The sequence below is a fragment of the Xenopus laevis genome, chromosome 3L (assembly GCF_017654675.1).
Source record: "Xenopus laevis strain J_2021 chromosome 3L, Xenopus_laevis_v10.1, whole genome shotgun sequence".
NCBI lineage: Eukaryota > Metazoa > Chordata > Amphibia > Anura > Pipidae > Xenopus > Xenopus laevis.
In genome coordinates, this window is record NC_054375.1 from 69,195,495 (window position 1) to 69,217,895 (window position 22,401).

The window sequence follows — 22,401 nt, forward strand, 5'->3', positions numbered from 1 at the left end:
ACACAAGAAATGAAAGTGTTTGTGCTATAAACAAGCTGCTGTGTAGGCATGGGGCAGCCATTCAAAGCTGAAAAATGAAAAAAGGCACAGGTTACATAGCAGATAACAGATAAGTTCTGTAGTATAAAATGGGATTCTTCAAGAATCTAAAGGAATTGCCATTCCTTTAAAACACCTTCATTTTTTGGTGTTACTGTTCCTTTAATGTAGAAAGCACTGATTTTTTAAAATATATTTTTAATGAAATAGATGAATATCCACTGGATGTTTTTAGAACAGCTTCATGTAGCCCTAAACAATGCCTCATTAATAGCATGTCATCACATTCACAGATGTTTTTGAAACTTAAATGAATTTGCTAAAACTCAAGCTCAAGGTGGCATTTGAAAGAATAAAGCATTTCATTTTAATTTAACATCAGTACATTTTTAATAAAAGAAAAAAATAGAAAGCATTTCAGAAGCCTGTGGATCAAAGAGACCTCATCATAATGTTCATAGCAAATGCAGAGGCACAAATTGTCTGTTCTCTTCTTTTGTAACTGGCCACTCAATACTGCTAGAATACCATTAAATCAATAGGGGACTTTCTAACCGCTGCCAAAGAATAAGTGGACAGAATTGGCCCTTACAAACACATTTTGCTTTCTCTTCAGATAAAAACAAACTTGTGAAGTTTATTGAAAGAAATCAACTGTTCAGGCTTACAACGTTGCAAAGGCTAATGAAAACTCATTGAATGTTCCTACTGTGTAAAGTGTGTGGAGAACAATCCTGGTATATTTAAGAGATGGATTGCAGAAACTTTGCCTTGTGTCAATAATATAGCAAAACAGTTTTCTGTGCCCTAGAGCCTTAGCAGAGAATGGAAAGATTTGTTACATCTAGAGTATTTCTACTGAATACATTACATTGCTTTGACAAGTGTATCAATCTAAGCTGAGTCTAATCACACTCAAAAATACTTTTATTCTATCTGTAATGGGAGAGAGTTCAAGTCACTATTTTTAAAATACAAATTCCGTTAATGTATTTCAAATTGCCTCATTGGTTAGCACTGCTGCCTCCCAACCAGCAAAAGAGTTTGTATGTTCTCCTTGTGTCTGGGTGGGTTTCCTCTGTGTGTTCTGGTTTTCGCCATCAATCTAGAAACATACAAAAACATATACAGACAGTACAACTGATTCCTGACACTACTTTATGTGTCCATACATTTGATATGGTCCTTATATGGTAATCTCCTCTGGGGCAGGGACTGATGTTAGAGATTAAAACTTCTGTAAATCACCATGTAAAGTGTTAGCCCTGTTTACAGAAAGGCAAAAAAGTACTATACATTACGTTGGGCTTCAAAGAGAAGCATGATCAAAGAACTCTGATTTCTGACAGTCAAGAACTCAAGAACCGAGACATCAGGAACATGTTCTGCATTAAATTAGGAAATTAAACAAATCAACAAAGCGCCTATCTATGTGCCTAAGTATATAGCCATACAAGTTGTGCTTATTCCTGCATATCATGCAAACCTTTTGCAGGGTATGTTCTGGTGAGGCAAAAAGCCTGTAGGGAAGAAATAGAAATACAATATGCATTGTTAAATTGCAGAAGTGTCATCTCTCCTTTATTTCCTTTCTTATATTTTTAGCTGATGGTGGGGATAATTCAAGCTGCTGAGCTGCCTGCTTTAGATATGGGAGGTACTTCAGATCCATATGTGAAACTGTTCCTTATGCCAGATAAAAAGAAGAAATTTGAAACAAAGGTCCACAGAAAAACCCTTAATCCTGTCTTCAATGAACAGTTCACTTTCAAGGTATTCTATGCATTCCATAATAATTATAAAGTCAATAAAGTATTGGTATCGGGTATCGGGTTTTCAGTGTCAATTGCAATTTATGGTTTCAATACAAGGAAATAGTGTGGTGAAAATTGAAAGACTGCAAATGTTGTAATGAGTGATCAGCTAGGAATGAAAGCTGCACAATCTGGTACCCCAAGGTTATGACCAGAAAATAAAATAGATTCATGAAAAATGCTTAAAAGGCTAAGCATATAACAGTACAGTTATATCAAAGCACTCAAAGCAGCTTCTTTTATACATTCTTTATAATAACCCAAAAGTACAAATAACATCCCTGAATTTTGCAGTTATATGCACATCTCAGGTTGTTTTTGTTTTCTATGCCAGATGGATGAATCTTTTTATAACAAGTGTTTTACAGTTCATGCAGAACAGCAGTCAGATGCTTTGCAGTCTTGGCAGAGATTTCATATATACACCACATGGAATAAAAATTAATCAACCGAGAATCTGAATCTAATGTACAGGATCTCAAAAGAGTATATACATCTGCTGCAACGTCCTACACCCAATCTGACTGCATATAATTACTTCTGTAATTCAGGAAAAGGATGCTTGCTTGTTTTTTTTGTGGTTAATATGTACTTATTGGCATGTGTATTTTTCTAAAATGAACACATAGGGATTTTTTAGATATTTATTATCAGTATCTTAACAATATTTGATATTTTTCGAACTTATAATTATACCAGATCTGAAAAAAAAAAAACCTGATAAAACTGAGCGAAACCCCAAATCATACTTTTTTTTAAATTTTTTTATTTACTTTTTTTATGAATCGCTCAATTTTTTTCAGGTTTTTCCAGAATTTATCGGATTACCGGGCTAAACCTAGCGCAGACCACAATAACTTCCAATTGGGATAGGAACATCTTCAATTGACTTATATATGACCTTGACAGGTGTGAGATGGTGGATTTTTGGATTTTTAGATTTGGGTTTTTTGCAGTATCCGGGTATAATAAATCTCAAAAAGTTCTATTTTTTTTTTCCACTAAATATTCTAGTTTAGTAAATACCCCCTCAATCTGTACTTTATTTTATTGCACAAATAACTGCCAATTAAAATTCTATCCAGTTTGGTAGGCGATGCTTTGTATATGCATAGGGATATACTTGAGCTGCTCTAGCCATTACCTATTATCAATTAAGATGATTTTGTGAAATGTGTAAAAACTAACTGGAATCTTGAATGTCAAACATATTATTGTACAGTATATCTTTAGTAGATTTGTGTACTACAATAAAACTAAGGAACTTGTTTTGTAACTATGCAGGAAAGAATGATATGCAATAATTCATATACAGATGCATAATACAAACTTTAAAAGCAATATGAACTATTCCCAATAAAACTGGTAATATGGGAACCAGACTGGAAGGGTTTCTTTAGCTCAGTTTTTCTTAGGATTTATATTTATTTTAAAATACAGAAAGATTTAGTGTTATATCCTTGCCCACCAAACAAACAATGTCATAGCAGTCATTTGTAAAAGTATAGGATCTATTATCCTGAATGCTTGCCACCAGGGGTTTTTCGGGTGAGAGTTTTCTGGTCACCATACTTTAATTATGCTAAAAATCATTTAAACATTAAGTTGCAGATTTATTAAGGGCCGAGTTGTGCTTTTCACGAAAGATTCAAGTTTTCAAGGTTATTTATTAGTCGAAAATCTCCCTCACATTTTTTTCTGGAAGACTAGTTTCAGGATAAGGGATGCAAGACACCCCTTAATCATAGATGATTAAGTGATGCCATAACTTTGTCATTCCAACTGTTTCAGTGATGCTCAACATTTATTAATGTAAATCCGGCTGGCAATGAGATCCCAGTCTTATAAAATAAGTTGAAGTCTGAATAACCTGTTATCTTTTTTTTTAGTTTTGTTAAATGTGACATAATTATGTAAATTGGCTTCATATATATTGATGCCATCAATTAAGATCATGTTTCATTTAGTGGATTAACTAATTAGAACGAAAAGCTTATGGCTTCGAGTTAAGTCCTCTAAGAACTTAGACCTGGTTTGAGTTTAGCTTGCTTATAATGGCCTACAAGAAAATAGGTAGACGTAACTTAAATATAGCAGCAAACCACATGGTATACCCCACTGACTCTGTAGATCAGAGGTAGATAAAGTATTTATTTAATTTTTTTTTTGCAGTTAAACATGGGTATGTTTATTAATGTTTAGCAGAAAGTAACTTACAATTCATATGCATTTTTCAAACATCTAAAACCTTTATCTTCTTATGAACCTAACCTCTTCCTCTGTGTGGTGACCAATCAAACATCACAATAAAACTTCTCCGCCCAGTGGAATAAGTTCATCAAAGAGTAAGTGTAAAAAGGCTGATTTGCACATGGAAGTTGCCTCAATTAATGGAGGTTTTGTTGCCCACGCCAGCCCGAGAAAATATCTTGTGACCCATAGACCTTAAAATTTATTTGAAGATTGTATCTTAAAAATGTTTAAACCTGCGATATTGCAGTATATTTTTTTAAGGTAAGAATGCTTTATGGCTGTTAAATAAGCATGGTTTGCTAAATCGAATTAAAAAGTGCTACCGTTTTAATTCACTAATTTGAAACAAGAAGCCTAATTCCAAAGGATTTTTGAAGAATAAATATTTTAAATTAATTTGTACTATACACAAATCAAAGATTGTGATGGGTTCTTGTTCACATGCACAGCAAACTTCATTCTGCACTCACTAATGGTCTTTATTTCTGTTAGACCACAATCAAAAACTTGTTCACTGCGTTCATTGGGCAGTATTTTTAAATCTTCAATAGTTATTTTTTTTATCTGACAAAAGGTAAAAAGATTATTAAATTGCAGATGGATTTCAAAAGGGAACATAAGTCCTAGAAGCTCAAATATAAAGCAGTGCTTGTCAAAGTCTGTTTGCTTCACTGACTAATCTTTAAGTAAAATTTAGATGTTTTCTAGATGTATAGAGAATAATGCTTACAGAACGACATCTCTTCAAAGCAAAATTATATGTTTATAACTCCTGGCAGAGTATTCAAGATGTTCCCAGGTACTGTCTATACTTATTGAGGGAGCATGGCACATAGTAATCTGGGATGCATCTACTTTTAGTGATACTCATTTCAATTCTAACAAGTCCATCCAAAAAACAGCTAAATAATTACAGCTGCAAGGGTAGTAACTGCTTCCATGTGCAAATCAGCCTTTGTACCATTAATTTCCTTTAATTAAAGAAGTGAACTTTAAGTTTTTCCTAAAATTAGGGAATTAAAAATGCAATATTTGATGGGTGGTTTTCATTACTGTTCACTGTGTTTTGTAAAGTCATTGAGACTAGAGCAATATGTATGTCACATACTTATGTAAAAAAAAAAAAAATATGTATGTGTATATATATATATATATATATATATCTCACAACAATTGAGGATCAATCCATGTAGTAACATGTTTTCACACCCCATGTTCAAAGACCACATTATATTAAAATGATGTCATACAAATATGTTTACAGAGTAGACCTGGGGCCAAAAATTAAGGCCTATATCAGACTTGCAGGTCTCCAGCTGGAAAGCCATCATTTACAGTATCTACACACACAGCTCGATAACTTTATAATAAACATTTATTTAACTTTTTTGTTTTCACGTATGCATTTATGCTTCAGAGGCTGATATACAATTTACCCCACTTCCTTTAGCTATCTTTATATAAATATATAAAGCTCCAGATAATAAAAGGATAGTATATTTAAATTGGGGCACTATAAGACACAGCATGTACAGTAACTCTTAATGTGTCTCCAATATCTTAAAAACTAAGGGGGTTATTTACTAAACTCCAAATGCAAAAATCATCAAAAAATATGTGATTTTTTTTAATATATAAAATCAGACTTTTAAAAAGTCCCAATTTTTTCGGAATTTATTAAACCCTGAGGATGGAAAAGTCAGAATAGGAAAATCCGGCATCTCAGACCTGTCGAGGATGCATATAAGTCAGTGGGAGAAGTCACAATAATTTTTTGATGTGCGCTGAGTTTCGTGCAATACCCCAACTTTTTAGGAGTTTTTGGGTGAAAATACAGAAAAATCGTGAAAATCGGATGAAAAAGTCCAAAAAAATCGTGAAAAGCTGATTTTTTCCTGCAAAACATTTTCAGGAAAATTTAACAATAAATAAGAGTAAAAAAGCAGAAAATATTGACATAAATTCGGACTTTGATAAACAACCCCCTAAGATATGAATATATAATTCATTCTATAGATTTAGTAGAATCATGGGTATTTTCTTGTATTTTACCCTTAGACTTTTCAGTTCATATCAACCTCAACTCCTAAAGAAAAGTGTAAAATGTTTCACACTGTGTCAGACAAGTGCCATATGTATTAGAAAGAACTTTAGTTTGGTTAAGGATTATAAGACTTGATATCTCTTTAATGCAAATCAATTTTGTTTTTTCTCTAGGTAGTTTTTATTTTTACTGCAAGCTTAGTCTTATGGTGGCAGCTCTAATTCACAGAGACAATAAAACATTTGGGCTGAGTAATCACTCTGTAAGACAGATGCCCCCACAGGCTTTACACTTTACTGAATGCTGAAGTCTTTTTGACCCCTCTGGTAATGATTCTTCCAAATAACTCTATTTATATTCTGCTATATCCAAGCTGAAGGAGAACTGAAACAAGAGGGGAACATACTGTATATTTGTTTTACTTTTAACCACACAGAGTAATATTTATGAAGTATATTTAAATGTTTTTCCACTAATACTTTAGTGATATAAACCCCAAAAATATAGCTTTCATTTCTGCTCTGTATTGTGATTTAATACAATCACAACATTAAGACATATTAATAATATATTTTGGGACAGGTATGGGATCTCTTATCCAGAAACAAAATTCCCAGAAAGTTCTGGAAGGCGTTTCTCCCATAGAGTCCATTTTAAGCAAAATAATTCCAATTTTTAAACATGATTTTTGGCAAACTGGGTTTTCGAGACCAGTTTCTAATATCAGTCTGAAATGCCTGTTCCTGGATAGGAGCCAGTGCAGAAAAGTCAATTGGCTTGAATTGGAGGAAATTTCTATTTTTCCCCCCTTCCTATGGTGTGCCAAAAATTACCAATCTGCTATTACCTTAGGACCTTAGGCCTATTCCTCAGGGGTGTATTATCCACTGCTGCCCTCAGATGGAGAACAGAGACAAAATCTCCCCCTGTCAATACTGCAGAATAGAACTTCCCCATTCTTGTGCACAAGGAAGGGTGACAGGCAGATTTAATTGCCAGAATGTTTAAGAAAGCACTGCGGCATTGCGGCAACGTTCCAAAAATTTCTTGACCCTTATTAGTGTTTTATTCTTACTATGAACAGATTCTACTGACCTATAGATGATGTCACAAAACCTGTTTGTAAATTCAATTTATAAATTATCACTATATTATTATATTAATATGACTAAACCTATAATTAACTGCCCATTGATAACAATGTGACTGTGTGCTTTTAAGTGACAGTTGCCAGTCCTAAGTTACTTTTATGCCTTCTAACTTTGGCATTTGGAAACAATCCACAGCAATTCCCCAGTCATTTTGATCAATCAGAACACCTTGAATATCATAACTCTAAATTGAGCGATGATGGTTTAATCAGTCCGCTTGATATGATATTTAACTGTGTCACACACAATAAGCCACAGGAGTCATATTAAGTATCAGGGACAAGCATTAAGATATGAATAGATGACCACAGTGCTGCAAAAAAGGACACAGAACTTAGCTAACATAAGGAGGCACATTTATCAAGAGTCGAATTTTATTTTAAACTCCCATTAATTTGAAATTTGACTAGTCGAAATGCATTAATAAAATTGAATTTTTTAAACTCGAATGCATTTAAACGACCTGAAAACTCAAATTGAATTTGATTTGAAATTAAAAAATTCGATTTGAATGTCAGGAAGGCTACAAAGGTCACCAAATTGATCCCTGGACCTCTCCCATTGACCTTTCCCATTGACTTATATAGTAATTCAGTGGCGAATAGTCGAATTTGAGTGTTTAATGGGCCGGATTATGATAAATCTTAAAATTTAAATTTGAATTAAATCTTGAATCGAGTTTGGATAATTCACAATGCGAATTTTAGAGTTTTGACAAAAAAATTAAAAAATTCCAATTTCAATTTCAATTTTCACTTCAAACCTTAATAAATCTGCCCCTTGATATAAATGAAAATGTAAATACATTTAAATATTGTCGAGACTGTTTTTTACCAGATGAATAATGTGAATTTTACAATTAAGAACAGAAGTTGTGATTATGTGATAGAATATTTGAGACCTGCGGCTACTTACACATCGCACTAGGCATTGTGCCACTGTGTGGTGCAATTTAAATGTAGAGTGAGGCAAAGGTATGAACTGCTTTGAATGTCAGGGTCATTCATCTGAATTTTGTTCTGAATGGTAGTGGAAGCCAGTGCAAGGATTGGCATGGCTGAGGAGAAATGATTGTTGATGCGTATGAGCCTAGCAACTGTACTCATTATGTACTGGAGAGTTGACAATATCAAATCAATGTGAGGTATGATGAGAGAGAGTAAATCAGAATTTTAATGGCACCCTGGGAAATATTCTGTAGGAGAAAAGAGACTGGATATGAGGAGTGAAGGACAGGGCAGAATCAAGGATAACCCCAAGGCACTAGATGGGGAGATGTAGTGATAAAGGAGTTGTAGGTTAAAAATCCACTTTATCTATAATATATCAAGCATACTTATTTGTTTTTTGTCTGTTAGAGGCACAATTAAAATAAACACGCAATGAATACATTTTGAGTAAATGTAAATACATGTTTAGTGATACAATATAGAGAAACACCCACATTCTAAAAAATATGAAAATAAAAAATGTTGAGCTGAGAAGTGCAGTCTGTGCTGGACACATGCAAATATTAAATGGCAGCTTTTACGATCATAAATCAGAAAAACATAACACTGATCAATACACCTTTGAACACGTCTATACTCCATCACTTTTGAAAATTCCTATTAGATCATGTCCCTAAAGGCAATAGGAGAGATTGATGGATATGCAGATGTAGCATTTAATCTGTCAATACTAATGGAGTACAACCCTTCGATAATGATGAATAAACTTGCAACTTACAGGATTTCAAAATTGTTTGTAAAATCAATCTAGTAACGGATACTCTGCGTATCTGTTAGGGATTAGAAGAGAGTACATTGGTGCAATTGCACATGTCATTTATTTACCAGTATACTATTGTGACCTTTTGTGAATGATACATGTGGATGCATATGTTGCAATTATAGTGAACTTACATTTCACCATTATTTATGAACATGGAGTAATGTACAGTATATAATGTCCTACAGTGCATAGATCCAGTGTAAAAGACAAAATTGTACAGCTTAGCACAATAAAATTGGGCTAAATATAGGGATATTCTAGGTACAGTACAAGGTCCATAGATTTATTAGATCCATATCCTGCCTAGTCCTACCTTATAATACATCATATAAATATTAATTCAAGTATTGGTGGATGGAACTGTGATGGGTGAAATCTGATCCGTTTTGCTTCGCCGAAAATTTGCCGAAATGTATTGAAGTCCATTCTTTTCACCCATTGGAGTCTATGGGCATAATTTTTGTGGCAAAACTTTTGTGACAAATTTTGCTAATCACTAGAACCTGATTCCTGAATTATGCCCCCATCTCTTGCCTCTCTTTATACCTCCAGAATAAGACTTGGTCATTGGGTGGTATTATAAGGCATTCTAATCCTGCCATATAAACTACAGTAGAACCCCGTATTTTCTCGACTGAGTGAAACAAATGTAGAATTCAGGGAAAATATAAAATCCAGGAAAAACTGAACATAGTGTATGAGCACAGGACTGTAATTACTCTGTAAAATGTAAATTCTGAGGATGTAAAATCGGGGTTCTACTGTAACTCTATTTGTATAATACAGTATAAATACATTTACAGTTTATATATTGAATACATATAATATAATACAGTATATTGTATATACTGACCACTTATATAATTAGTATAGTTTTCCTAGGTACAGTAATTAAAACTGGGGCACGCTCTAAAGAGAAAGGCAGGTCAAATCTTATTGCTTTGTGAAGTCTCATATTGCACTATTTTTAAAAGTCATTTAGTGCCTGGAAACCATTTAATTAATATGCAGTACACACAAACACGTGCATTTATGCATTCTTTTACTCTTACTTTGTGATTTGTATACAAAATAATCCTGTATTTTGATTTCCTCTTTATAACCCCATATTTTCATGTGCGCTATAGGTGCCCTATGCTGAACTGGGAGGAAAAACATTGGTATTGACAGTGTACGACTTTGATCGTTTCTCCAAGCATGACGTTATCGGGGATGTAAAAGTTCAGATGAACACGATAGATTTTGGTCATGTGACTGAAGAATGGCGGGATTTAGTTAGTGCTGAAAAAGAAGAGGTATGTTTTTTACAATGTTTTTTTAATGATAACTGTTTCTTCTTTTTGATATTATCATTAATTGTAGGGGGGAGGACATGTAAACTGCATATCCTTTGTACAGTGTGTAAACTGTAATTCACCTCTAGGGATGTAGCGAACGTCGGAAAAAAAGTTCGCGAACATATTCGCGAACTTGCGCAAAAATGCGAGCGGTTCGCGAACGGTTCGCGAACCCCATAGACTTCAATGGGAAGGCGAACTTTAACATCTAGAAAAGACATTTCTGGCCAGAAAAATGATTTTAAAGTTGTTTAAAGGGTGCAACGACCTGGACAGTGGCATGCCAGAGGGGGATCAAGGGCAAAAATGTATCTGAAAAATCTGCCTGTGTGTGCTTGGAAGAGATAGTGTAGGGGGAGAGCTGTTAGTGATTTCAGGGACACCAGTCCCACTCCCCAACACTGCTAGACTAATAGCACTGGGCTCTTATAGTAGTAGTAGTAGTAGTAGTAGTAGTAGTAGTAGTAGTAGTAAAACAACAAAAAAATAAATAAAAGCAGTCCTTACAAGGACTACTGTTATTGCAGCAGTCAGCAGATGAGATCTGAAGCAGGACAGCTGCCCACTGCAGCTACATACAGAGCACTGCAGTAGAAGGTAGATTACTAGCCAGCAAAGCTACCTAAGCTTAAATGTCCCTCAAACCCCTGCAGACTTCTGTCCCTCCAATAACAGAGCAGTATCAAAACGATTACTAGCCAGCAAACTTTCAACTGTCCCTGAAATCACTAACAGGCAGCAGCTCTCTCCCTACACTATCTCTTCAGCACACACAGGCAGAGTGAAAAAACGCTGCAGGGCTTCGGTTTTTATAGGGAAGGGGAGTGGTCCAGGGGAGAGCTTCCTGATTGGCTGCCATGTACCTGCTGGTCTGGGGTGAGAGGGCAAAAAAAAGCGCCAACAATGGCGAACCCAAAATGGCGAACGTCGCGCGACGTTCGCGAACTTCCGGCGAGCGCGAACACCCGATGTTCGCGCGAACAAGTTCGCCGGCGAACAGTTCGCGACATCTCTATTCACCTCATAATAACTTTTCAGTTTCATACAGTGTGTATGCAGAAGGTTACAGATCAGGCCCAAAACTTCAAATAGTGAATATTAGATCTCCTCACAATTAAGTTTTGTACTGCTTATGATGATTATTTAAAGTCTATAAAAAGATTATCAGGAGTTTTATAAAAAATAAAGTTTATATATATTGATATAAAGTTTATTTATAACCATAGTGATCTTACTTCATTCTGGCAAGAATGTTGAGCTCCCTGTGTGTCCAATGTATTAAATTACACTTATTGTATTATCAAGGTCCTTGTCTCTTCCATTAAATCAGGGCTGTCAAACATCAGAATATTTCTGACCTACTTGGTGGAGGGCCAATAATGGAAACCAGTGTTGACTACTCCCTGTTTTCAACCACACACACTTTCAACCACACCCATATTTCCACAAGGAATTTTAAGACCATTAATGGTGGTGGCACACCAAAAAACCAAATGGTTGGTGCTCACTGTATATCAGTTATCACTCATGTGAAAAATGTAAGTCTTATTAAAACCTTCCCTTATATCCATATGCTGCCTCCTCCCCTGTGGATAGCACAGACCCCACCCCCCAGCAAATAATGAAATACCTTAGGGACCCTTAACAACAATTTCTAATGCAAATAAACCCTCAGAATAACCCTACTAGGCTCATATCCTGCAAGAAGCAGGCAGAGTATGGCACACACAATGAGCATAGGGCAGGTAGAGTATGGTGCACACAAGGAGCATAGGGCAGGAGAGTATGGCACACACAGGGAACATAGGGCAGTTGGAGTTTGGCACACACAGAATGAATTGGGCAGGCAGAGTATGGTACATACACAGAGAGCATAGGACAGGTAGAGTAGGGCACATACAAGGGGCATAGAGAAGGCAGAATACAGCAGGAAACCTGTAAGAACCACTCTAAGATGAACAGTTCATACTGTGCTCCATACAGTGACACAATGCTGGTGCCTCTCCAGCAGTCTGTATGAGAGTGAACAATGCGGGCACTTTCAGTCTGGGACTGAGGTGAGAACAGTACAGGGCTTTAGGAGGTGTGAACAATAGAGGAGTTACAGGTGTGAACAATGCAAGGGGATTACAAGTGTGAACAATACAGGTCATACAGGTCTGAATTTGAGGTTGACACAATGCAGGAGCCAGTTAAGTTTAGTTTTGATACCTTTTAAAGTTTACACAAGGTAAGTAGTCACAGCTGACAGACTTTCATGTGGGGGGTCACACAAAGGAGGGTTGTGAGCTACGAGTTAGACAGCACTGCGTTAAATGATGGCTTGCTCCTGGAAGCTTATCATTACACAATACTGTCCTTTCTGCTATGAATGAATGCAGCCCCCATTATTATAGGTTGTGTGAGTTCTAATATTCTCTTACTCCGCTCAACCAATAATTAGGCACAAATTGCATCAAGAACTGAAAAGCATTCCATTAAACCTAGCTAGATTGTACAGCTCTCTACTGGTGGGCAATGGGCAATCGTAACAATGTGCAATTGAGTTTCAAGGTACATTTGGATGCAGAGCATATAATTTACCCACTTGCAGTAAAACTTACTTTAAGTACTATATCTAGTTTACTTACAACCTTTGTTCAGAGACAATCTTAACATTGATAGCTAATTCATTTGAATACATTTTTAAAATGATGTATAAAGTAAAAAAAAATTGTAAAACAGAGTTTAAAAAAATATGAACATATTTGTGAAGATCACCTTCATTCCTTCATATTTTTTTCTTATGTGTGATAATGAAGATTTGGTTTACGTTGTTTATATTTGAATACCATAGATATTTAATAGCCCTGATTTCTTTTATCAGATTACAAATATGCATGTGGCCCTTTAGTCAGTAAGATTGTGCACCATTCAGGATTGTCAATCACAGGATTGTGATTCTTTGTTATGTCTGACTCAGTTGCTAAGGCCACTTCTTCCTGTCATACACTAAATCATGTGTAATATCTCATCTTTTCATTTTTTCCACTAATGCTCGTTGAGCATGCCAACTAGGTAGAATCATTCTTGTTAGCCAACATGGCAGTGAGCCAGATAAAAGGCCCAGTTGCGCACATCGTCCCAGAACATTAACTGCATTTTAAATATAAATGCATTAAATATATCTCTATTGTTATATAGATCAATATAAAGGCTCTTCAAGAAGTGTCTTTTTAATATTGCCTCGCGTTTATTTTTATGGTATAATTTCTTTTGTACAGTTTTATTTCAATATCCAAAAAATTAGACAAGCAGGTTGTTTTGTAAATGTGATTATTACATTGAGCAAAATCCTGTGCACACTTTTCAGGGCAACCAAAGTGGTTATATTGACCATATTCTGAAAATATCACTAATTATGTGCAAGGCTGAGTCCCAGTATTACGCATGTTTAGTTTAAAGGAGAAGGAAAGGTTAAAACTAAGTAAGCCTTTAGGTCCACCTAAATATACAAGAAACCTCAAAGTAGTGCTGCTCTGAGTCTACTGTCAAAAGAAACACTGCATTTCTTTAATTCTATTGTGTGTACATGAGCTTCTGTATCAGACTTCCTGTCTTTATCTTAAACCCTTTGTCCCTAGTGTGAGCATGCTCAATTTGCTCCTCATACCCCCTCCCTTCTCTGCTGTAATCTGAGCCCAGAGCTATAAGTGAGCAGGGAGAGACTCAGGCAGCTAATATGGCAGCTGCTATCCTAAGCAAACAAAGATATGCAAGAGCTTTTTACTCAGGTATGGTAAAACATTCTCCAGAATAAATCTAGCATTCTAGCTTGCACTTTTGCAGCTAATCTATTGTCAATAAAATGTCTCCTTTAACGCCCAAGCAGTATTTTGCACTTTTAAGCTGTCCGCTCTTTTTTATTCCCTTATGTGGCACAATTCAATTAGAATAGGTTGTTGTATTTTATATCAGACAGAAAAATATGTAGATACAGAGTGATTGTTTTGCTTTCCTCCTGGATTCAGTAGAATCTGTTGCATTCTGTACTGTATTCCATTTCCGCAGAACCTGGCCTTGACCACCACTTTTGTGAGTAAAGAATATACACATTTTCTTTCCCCCAAAAATAATATGACAAGCAGTAGATATGAAATATCTACTCTCTTATTTATTTACAGTAAGTGCCAACTTTGTGTATTGGAACTCTATTAAAATGATAGAAAATAGCAGTCATGACAGACTGCAAAGCAAAAAAGCTGTCAAAAACTGTGCAAACATCTTTCAGTATAGTCAGGCTTATGTAACATATTTGCATTTTATTCTTATTGACATAAAACTAGCTAAATGTGGGATACAAGCATAGAGGCAAATCACATGAAAAAATATATACAAGTATGGGAATAATTGTATTATTGAGGAAGATGGAGCTCTACACCAACCCCAAACCCAAGAGCAGCAGTTGGTTACATGTAAACTGGGGTGAACATGAGAGGAGAACTACACACCTTTATAAAGAAGTTACTTACAGTTATAAGGATTCTTTCAGTTACAGATTTAAATCAAATGTAAATCCCAACAAAAAAAAAGTGGCTTACTGAAATCAGGGCCATAACTTTCACACATCACTAACAGATAATACAGTCAGAAGCATATTTATTATGCTGTGTAAAAAAATGCTAAAAAACTGTGTAGAACGCTGCATTAAATATCACAAGGTGGGTGTTATTTTAGGCCATATGAATGCCAGATTTGCCGCCATTAATTTATATTGCTTTCAGTAGAAGTCACGTAATGCGTAAACATTTTATGCTGGTTTTTATATGGTGAAGCCCAGCGATTTGTGGTGTGTTATCCCGATGTTTCTTTCTGTGGGTTTTGCTCAAAAACTCAATGAATTCGAGTGATGGAAGGGTTTTTTTTGCTGAAAACTCAGATCACTTTGAGTATTTCACCCCAACTACACTGATTCAAGTTTTTTACATTCGAGTTTTATCTTAAGTTAGAAACCATTCTAGTTGTGAGTTCAAAAAAAAATTTGTATTTTGTACTTTGTATTACACATCTTTCTATCAAGGCCCCCTCCTATTCATATTCCAGTCTTTTATTCAAATTTATGCATGGTTGCTAGTTTAATTTGAACCCTAGTAACCAGAATGCTAATAATGCAAATCAGAGAGCTGCTGAATAAGAAGCAAATTGTCTCAGAATATCATGCTCTACATGATATTAAAGTTAATTTAATAATGAACAACCTCTTTAAATGTCCCTTATATAAAATAGTGAAGGCTATCCAGTTCAATTTTAGCAAATACTGCGCCTGAAACACATCAAGCAATACTATGCAGCGTGTCTTTTAACATGGATGAATAGAGATTTTGGATTTTAAAGTATTTTGGTGTGCGGCACCCTATCCTTTGATCTCCATTTCAGCATATGCACAATGAGTGTGGAGGGTATAGTATTTTTCAGATCATTTGGCAGTAAATATAAAGAGCATTAAAACACATTCTGAAAATACTAGCAGAATAATTCACATCAAGTTACAACATTAAAAAGCTTTTATTGAAGCAGAGCCAAAGATTTACTTTTTATCAGGAAGAGCAGTGCTTGGTCCATTTGGAAAAAGCACGAGGGAGAAAGCCAAGAAGCAAAGAAACAAACAACAAATTAAGTTTAATAATAATACATTTGGGGACAGTGGATTAGAGATAAGGGATGTTTCTAGCAATGTTCTCTAATGTTATTGCAAGCTAATGCAACATCCCAGACAGATTGCTTAGGGACAGCATATACATCAGTGCTCTCTCCTATAATGGGAAAAACTAATCAGAGAGCTGACTCATGGGAGGATTCAGAAAACAACACACTGGCAAAGGCACTCTCATGTATCAAGTCTAGTTTCAACCCATTTGCTTCATTCAGATTTACCCATGTAACATTTAATTCATGTAAAGTATCACTTTTTTTTCAACTTGTACTTTTTTGCCCAATTTTTAGTCAAATATGAATTGGGCAAGCCTGTCTATGGGTCCAACGCATGGGTCTAATAAGTTACTGACTTGCTCTGGAAGGACCACCCTTACATGTGATGGAGAAGGAATATGTTAGGGGAAACAATTGCAATATATTTAAGCATACAATATATTATATGATGGGAATGCAGATAGTAATATATGGCGTGTCTATGGTATCTGCCTGACTTTTCTCTAATCTTATTTTGTTGTTAATTTGTAATATTACCATTTTTATCAAACCATATCAGCAACAAGCAATATGAATATTTAGGAAATATATTTAGTAGCAAGGCCAATTAGATAGAACAAAATACTTGATTAGACAAGTAGATTTGGGGCAAATTTATCAAGGGTCGAATTTCGAAGTAATGGGATTTTTTTTGGAAATCCCATAACTTCGAATAAAGAAAGACCAACCAAAATGTATTAAAAATGTATTATTTTCCGCGGGTGAATAGGCTATATTCCAATTGTTCAGAATGAAGTATGATCGCATTCGATTCAAAGTATTTTCAAAATAAAGTCCACCAAATGACTCCAAATAGGTTCTAGGAGGGCCCACCCTATAGGCTAAAACAGCAATTCGGCTGGTTTTAGATGGCGAATGGTTTAAGTTGAAGCTTTAAAGAGACAGTACCTGATAAATTTCGATATTCAAAATTTTCAAAAATTTTTTCAAATTCGATTAGAATTTGGACTATTGCTTAGTCGAAGTACACAAAAATAGCTCAAATTTTTTTACTTCGCATTTTTAATTCCACCCTTGATAAATCTGCCCCTTAGGCAATGACTGAAGACACTGTTTGCCCTTTGAACTGCTTCTGCAATATGTTGCATGTTTTCAGCTTGTTTAGGGTTGAATATCACCAAAGAGTGCAAATCTAAATAAATATCCATTCAGGCATTCAAACAGAAAGTAGATTGGATTATGAATGAACAACTATCTCTAGCTTCCTCCTTCATACTCATGATACATTCTTGAGAGTCAAGAGCCTTTGCATGCAACAGAGACACTGACCAGATAAACTTTTGACATTTTGCTTTTTATGTGAACATACTTACCTGAGATTCCCAAAGCCAACCAACTCTACTAAGCTGACGGAAAACAACTTGACTACCAATATGTTTAATCCTTTTTACAGATATGTCTGTAAAGGTTCTCATTCATCTAGGTCATGGTATTTCTATAGTAATAAGTAAAATCAACTGGATGCTGTATTTTTGTTCCTTGAAGATGTTTCGATAGTCATCCGACTGACTTTCTCAATTATTGAGTCCATTTGATTTGACTTATTACCATAGATATACGTTTTACAGACACTGGTGTTCTGATAAGTTGTTACTAATTTTCTTTATCTTCCTTCCCCCATTCCATTTCTTTATCCTTATGTTCACAACATCAATTGTTGTCCTACATTGGCCATGTGGACCAGAATGAACAATATACTTTAAACCTGTATAAAACCTTCAATAAAAACAATTGAAACTGAAAACTAAACTAAAATTAATGTAGCTAATGCCCAGGATCCACCTAATTCTCCTTTATGCAAGTAGGCTGAAAGATGATTTGTATCTGTTTATCCAGAATTTACAGTAAGGCTAGGGCCACACCATATGGTTCTTGGCCTTTAGAGAAACACAGGCCAATAATCCATTCCCCTGCTGCTGCTGCTGCTGCTGCTGCTGCTGCTGCTGCTGCTGCTGCTGCTGCTGCTGCTGCTGCTGCTGCTGCTGCTGCTCCTTTAGAGGGCTATTATGGTAGTCACTTCTTATCTTAATTATGTATATATTTGTTTTCAGTACATTACCCATTTTGTTGTGAACTGTCAAAAACAAAAAAAAGGTTACAAGGTGCTTTAGTAATAGGTGACCTAGTTGCAAGCTTTATAGCCATTATAAATTGGCATAGCTGACATAGAAGCAAATTCTTAATGTTATGTCTGCTGTTATTAAATCTAGAGGACAATTATTTTAAAAGCAAGGAAAGTCAATAGAACTCACTGAATTTGTTCTTTCATCTGATTCTTTCCATATTGTAAAACATGTGATGAACTTTTTTCTTTAGCTATGTTGGAGTTCTTTTTACTTTGCAAGAGACAAACTGCTTCTGTTCTTTTGCTTATAGGGATTATTTTCCAATCTAGCATTATAGCATTTGAAAATGAAACTATTTTATTATTATACTGTACTAAATAATTAAGTCAACATGCGTTTAACTATTAAAATCACTTTATTTTTATGTATTTATTTTTTGAGAATCTCTATTTCACTTACCTCATTCACTTATAGGTTACAATACTTAGGCACATACCTTATCAGTCTTAAGTAGTCTAAGGGGCAGATTTATAAAGGATCAAATTGAAAATTCTAATTCGATATTTGAATTTTCGAGTTTTTTTATGGTCAAAACTGTCAAATTGGAGTTGTTCAAATTTAATTTTAATTTTTAAAAACATTTGAATTCGATTTTCAAGATTTATCATACTCTGACCCTTAAAGAACTCGAATTTAACTATTCACCACCTAAAACCTGCTGAATTGCTGTTTAAGTTAATGGGAGAGGTCCAGGGATCAATTTTGTGTTGTTTGCAGCTTTCCTGACATTCAGAGAAAAAACTCAAATGGAGTTTTTCAAATTCAAATCAAATTTGATTGAATTTGATTTGAGTGTTTGAGTCGATTCCATTCATCCGAGTTTAAAAAATTAGATTTTTTTAATCGATTTCAAGTGGCTGAATTTCGAATTTATCGTTAAAAAACTCACGTAAATTCGACCTTTGATAAATGTGCCTCACAGTATCACTTCTACTGGAAAAGTAATTATAATGATAAATAAAGATTAGTGACCTTTCAAGGAATATAATTTTAATAGAAGCAACTCAAGAGTCTTATAGCAGGGGGTCCTAAAATGTTGTTCTATATTGGAATCAATATCTTTAGCTATGCCATTGGTCCCTCTCCAAACCAGGAGCCTAAGATCTGACTGATTGCATATCTGGTAGTTATAGTTGATATCATGATATCAGATAGCTTACTTTCTTATGTGACCAAATGTCATTTTAAGAGCACTACAGCAAATGTAAGCCTTTGCTAAATAAGAAAAATCAATGATTCTCAGTGGACTTGTAAGTAATGTATCAGTGTTTGCAGATGACACAAAACTATCCAGCCCAATTAATTCCATCCAGGATGTGGCATCCTTGCAACAGGCTCTTACATAGTTACATAGTTAAATCAGGTTGAAAAAAGACAAAGTCCATCAAGTTCAACCCCTCTAAATAAAAACCCAGCATCCATACACACACCCTCCCTACTCTCAGATAAATTATATATACGCATATCTATACTAACTATAGAATTTAGATAAGTGGCAGCATCGTGCATGGAACCACTGTCCAGGGCCCCTTCTGGCCCCCTACTGTGCGGCGCCCATCGGGCCACGCGCATGCGCGAACAGCGGCGCTGCGTGGCAACGAAAGAAAACTTTTTTTTTAGCATTCCTATATCACAAGAGGGGTCTGGCCAGGCCAGTCTGACACTGTGCAAAAATAGAAACAGTACTTACAATGGCCATCTTCATTAATAAACAAGTTGAAAAGCAAGGGACCTGGTACAGACCCTGTGGTACTCCACTAACAACACTGGTCCAATTAGAAAATGTTCCATTTACCACCACTCTTTGTGATCTATCTTTTAGCCAGTTCTCTATCCAGGTACAAATACTATGTTCCAGGCCAACATCTTGACAAACTGGCAATCTGAGCAGCTAAGTGGCAAATGAGATTCAATGTTGATAAATGTTAAGTCATTCACCTGGGATGTAAAAATATCCAAGCCACTTATACCCTTAATGAGACTGCACTAGGCAAATCCATTATGGAAAAGGACCTTGGAGTCCTTGTAGATGATAAACTTGGCTGTAGCAAGCAATGCCAGTCAGCAGCATCAAGGGCAAATAAGGTCTTGAGCTGTATTAAATGGGGCATAGAGTCAAGCGAGGAGGGGGTCATTCTTCCACTGTATAGAGCACTTGTAAGGCCCCATCTAAAATATGCCGTACAGTTTTAGTCTCCATCACTCAAACAGGACATTATTGTATTAGAGAGGGTACAGAGAAGGGCAACTATGCTGGTAAAAGGTATGGGAAACCTTAGCCATGAGGAAAGACTAATTTAGATGTTCAACAGGTTGAGTCAAAATTGTGCTATATATTCTATTGAAATATTGAAAACCACTTGCTGTGCAAGATAATTTGTCTTTAATACATTATTACTAAATGTTTTAAGTTAGAAATTTTGCATCATTTCCCTTTTACATGCCTCCAGTATTTACTTTATTCACTGAAACATAAAACTGTTATTTTACCCTTATTCCATCTTTTCAAAAAAAAAATGTTTCTAATAAATACTGAAAATAAAATAGAAGTCATTTGTTGAGAGTTAGCTGTTTTTTTGCCCTTTGAATACGTTTTCCCTCCAGGGCCTACAGAAATGTCAACAGAGGGTAGAATGCAAGAGGATTCTGCTCAGACAGGCCTCCTGAAAATATCTAAATTTAACTCCTGGGACATCAGCTCTGTATGTCACATTTATATATGCTATATTTTAGATGAGCACCAACTTACGTAAATATATGTATAACATTTGTTAAACTCCCAACAAAGATACAAATCCTTCTTTTTTCGAATTATTTAAAATGTTGTATTAAGCAATTTGTAACTATAAACTTATATACTGTTGTATATTATTTCCTAATTTTTCTACTGTTCTACAGATGCTTCAAAAAAGATTTAAACTGAGCATATAAACAAAATGAAGAGAAGCCTTATTCAACTTATTTAAAAGTACACAGGCCTTAAAAAGACCAGAGAGACTATATTGATAATAAATAGAATTATAATGTTAATATTTACCATTATGTATGGCATTCCCTGGCATCCATGTAAATATGCAAGTTGCAACATAAAAAATAAAAGGAAAATTAGAATTTGATAATATTATGAATGGGAACAAATCACGACACTTCTATTGTATCAAAATTAGAAACTGGGTACTTAATACTATACTGTAGTAATGTAATAAATTGAATTAACAGAAAAAAACACATAATACAGATATTTTACTTTATTCCTTTTACTAGCTTTATACCACCCATATGGACTAATATGCACCAAAAAAAAGTTGCATGTTTTATTATTTGTGCCAGAGCACTGTAGATTGAATAAAAGTTCATAATAAAAAAGTAGTTACCTTCTGGAAAACAAAGCAGTTCTTTGTAATGAGCAATGTGTAATTGAAATTAGCAATATAATACATTGTCTAATGAAAGTTATTACATTGCAAAATGCTTGGTTTTATAGTTTTTTTAATTGTATTCCTTTATGTTTTGATATATAGTCATGTAAAAAAATATAAGTGCATCTCCTGTTAATTTTTGACTTCAACATACAGATATTTGATCTACAGATGAAGCCACTTGGATTTGTGAGATAAATGCGTCATGACTCATGGTTAATTGAAGAAACTGCGTTATCTAAAGTCATCTTAACTCATTTAATGCATTTAACCTTTCCATTAGCATACCAAAGCACCATTGTGAACAATGGTGAATGCTTTAATTAGATGGGATGTTGTGACGCAGTTTTCTGTGTTAAATGAGATAAATGGGATATCTGTGTTTAGTTATTCTGTGTCAAACAGACAAACCAAAGTGGCTGCATCTGTACATATTAACAATATTGATAGATAGAGGTGGTATAACAAATATCATAAATGAAAGTCTCTTATGTGGAAAAAGTATACCCCTATATTTATCAGTAACTCAGAAACATAAAATTTTAATCAAGTGCACTAGATTGGGTGCAAATTATTAGAGCTTTGTTATAGAGGATCATGGAGGAACTTGTCTTTAATCCTCAGACATTTAGCTTGGTTTGCTCTTTTCGAAGTGTGTGAAATCACCATGCTTAGACTGAAATAGCTCCCTGGAGCC

At 34.9% G+C, this 22,401-nt stretch overlaps 1 protein-coding gene across 7 annotated transcripts in view; it reads left to right on the top strand.

Annotated features, from left to right (window-relative positions):
- Window positions 1–22,401, top strand: part of LOC108711107 (synaptotagmin-1) — a 308,629-nt gene that overhangs the window by 241,188 nt on the left and 45,040 nt on the right. For all 7 annotated transcript variants that reach the window (XM_041586373.1, XM_041586368.1, XM_041586370.1 and 4 more), the window contains 2 exons: window positions 1,645–1,812; window positions 10,202–10,369. In XM_041586373.1, the coding sequence (XP_041442307.1) occupies window positions 1,645–1,812; window positions 10,202–10,369 (336 nt within the window). The remainder of the gene's footprint in view (window positions 1–1,644; window positions 1,813–10,201; window positions 10,370–22,401) is intronic.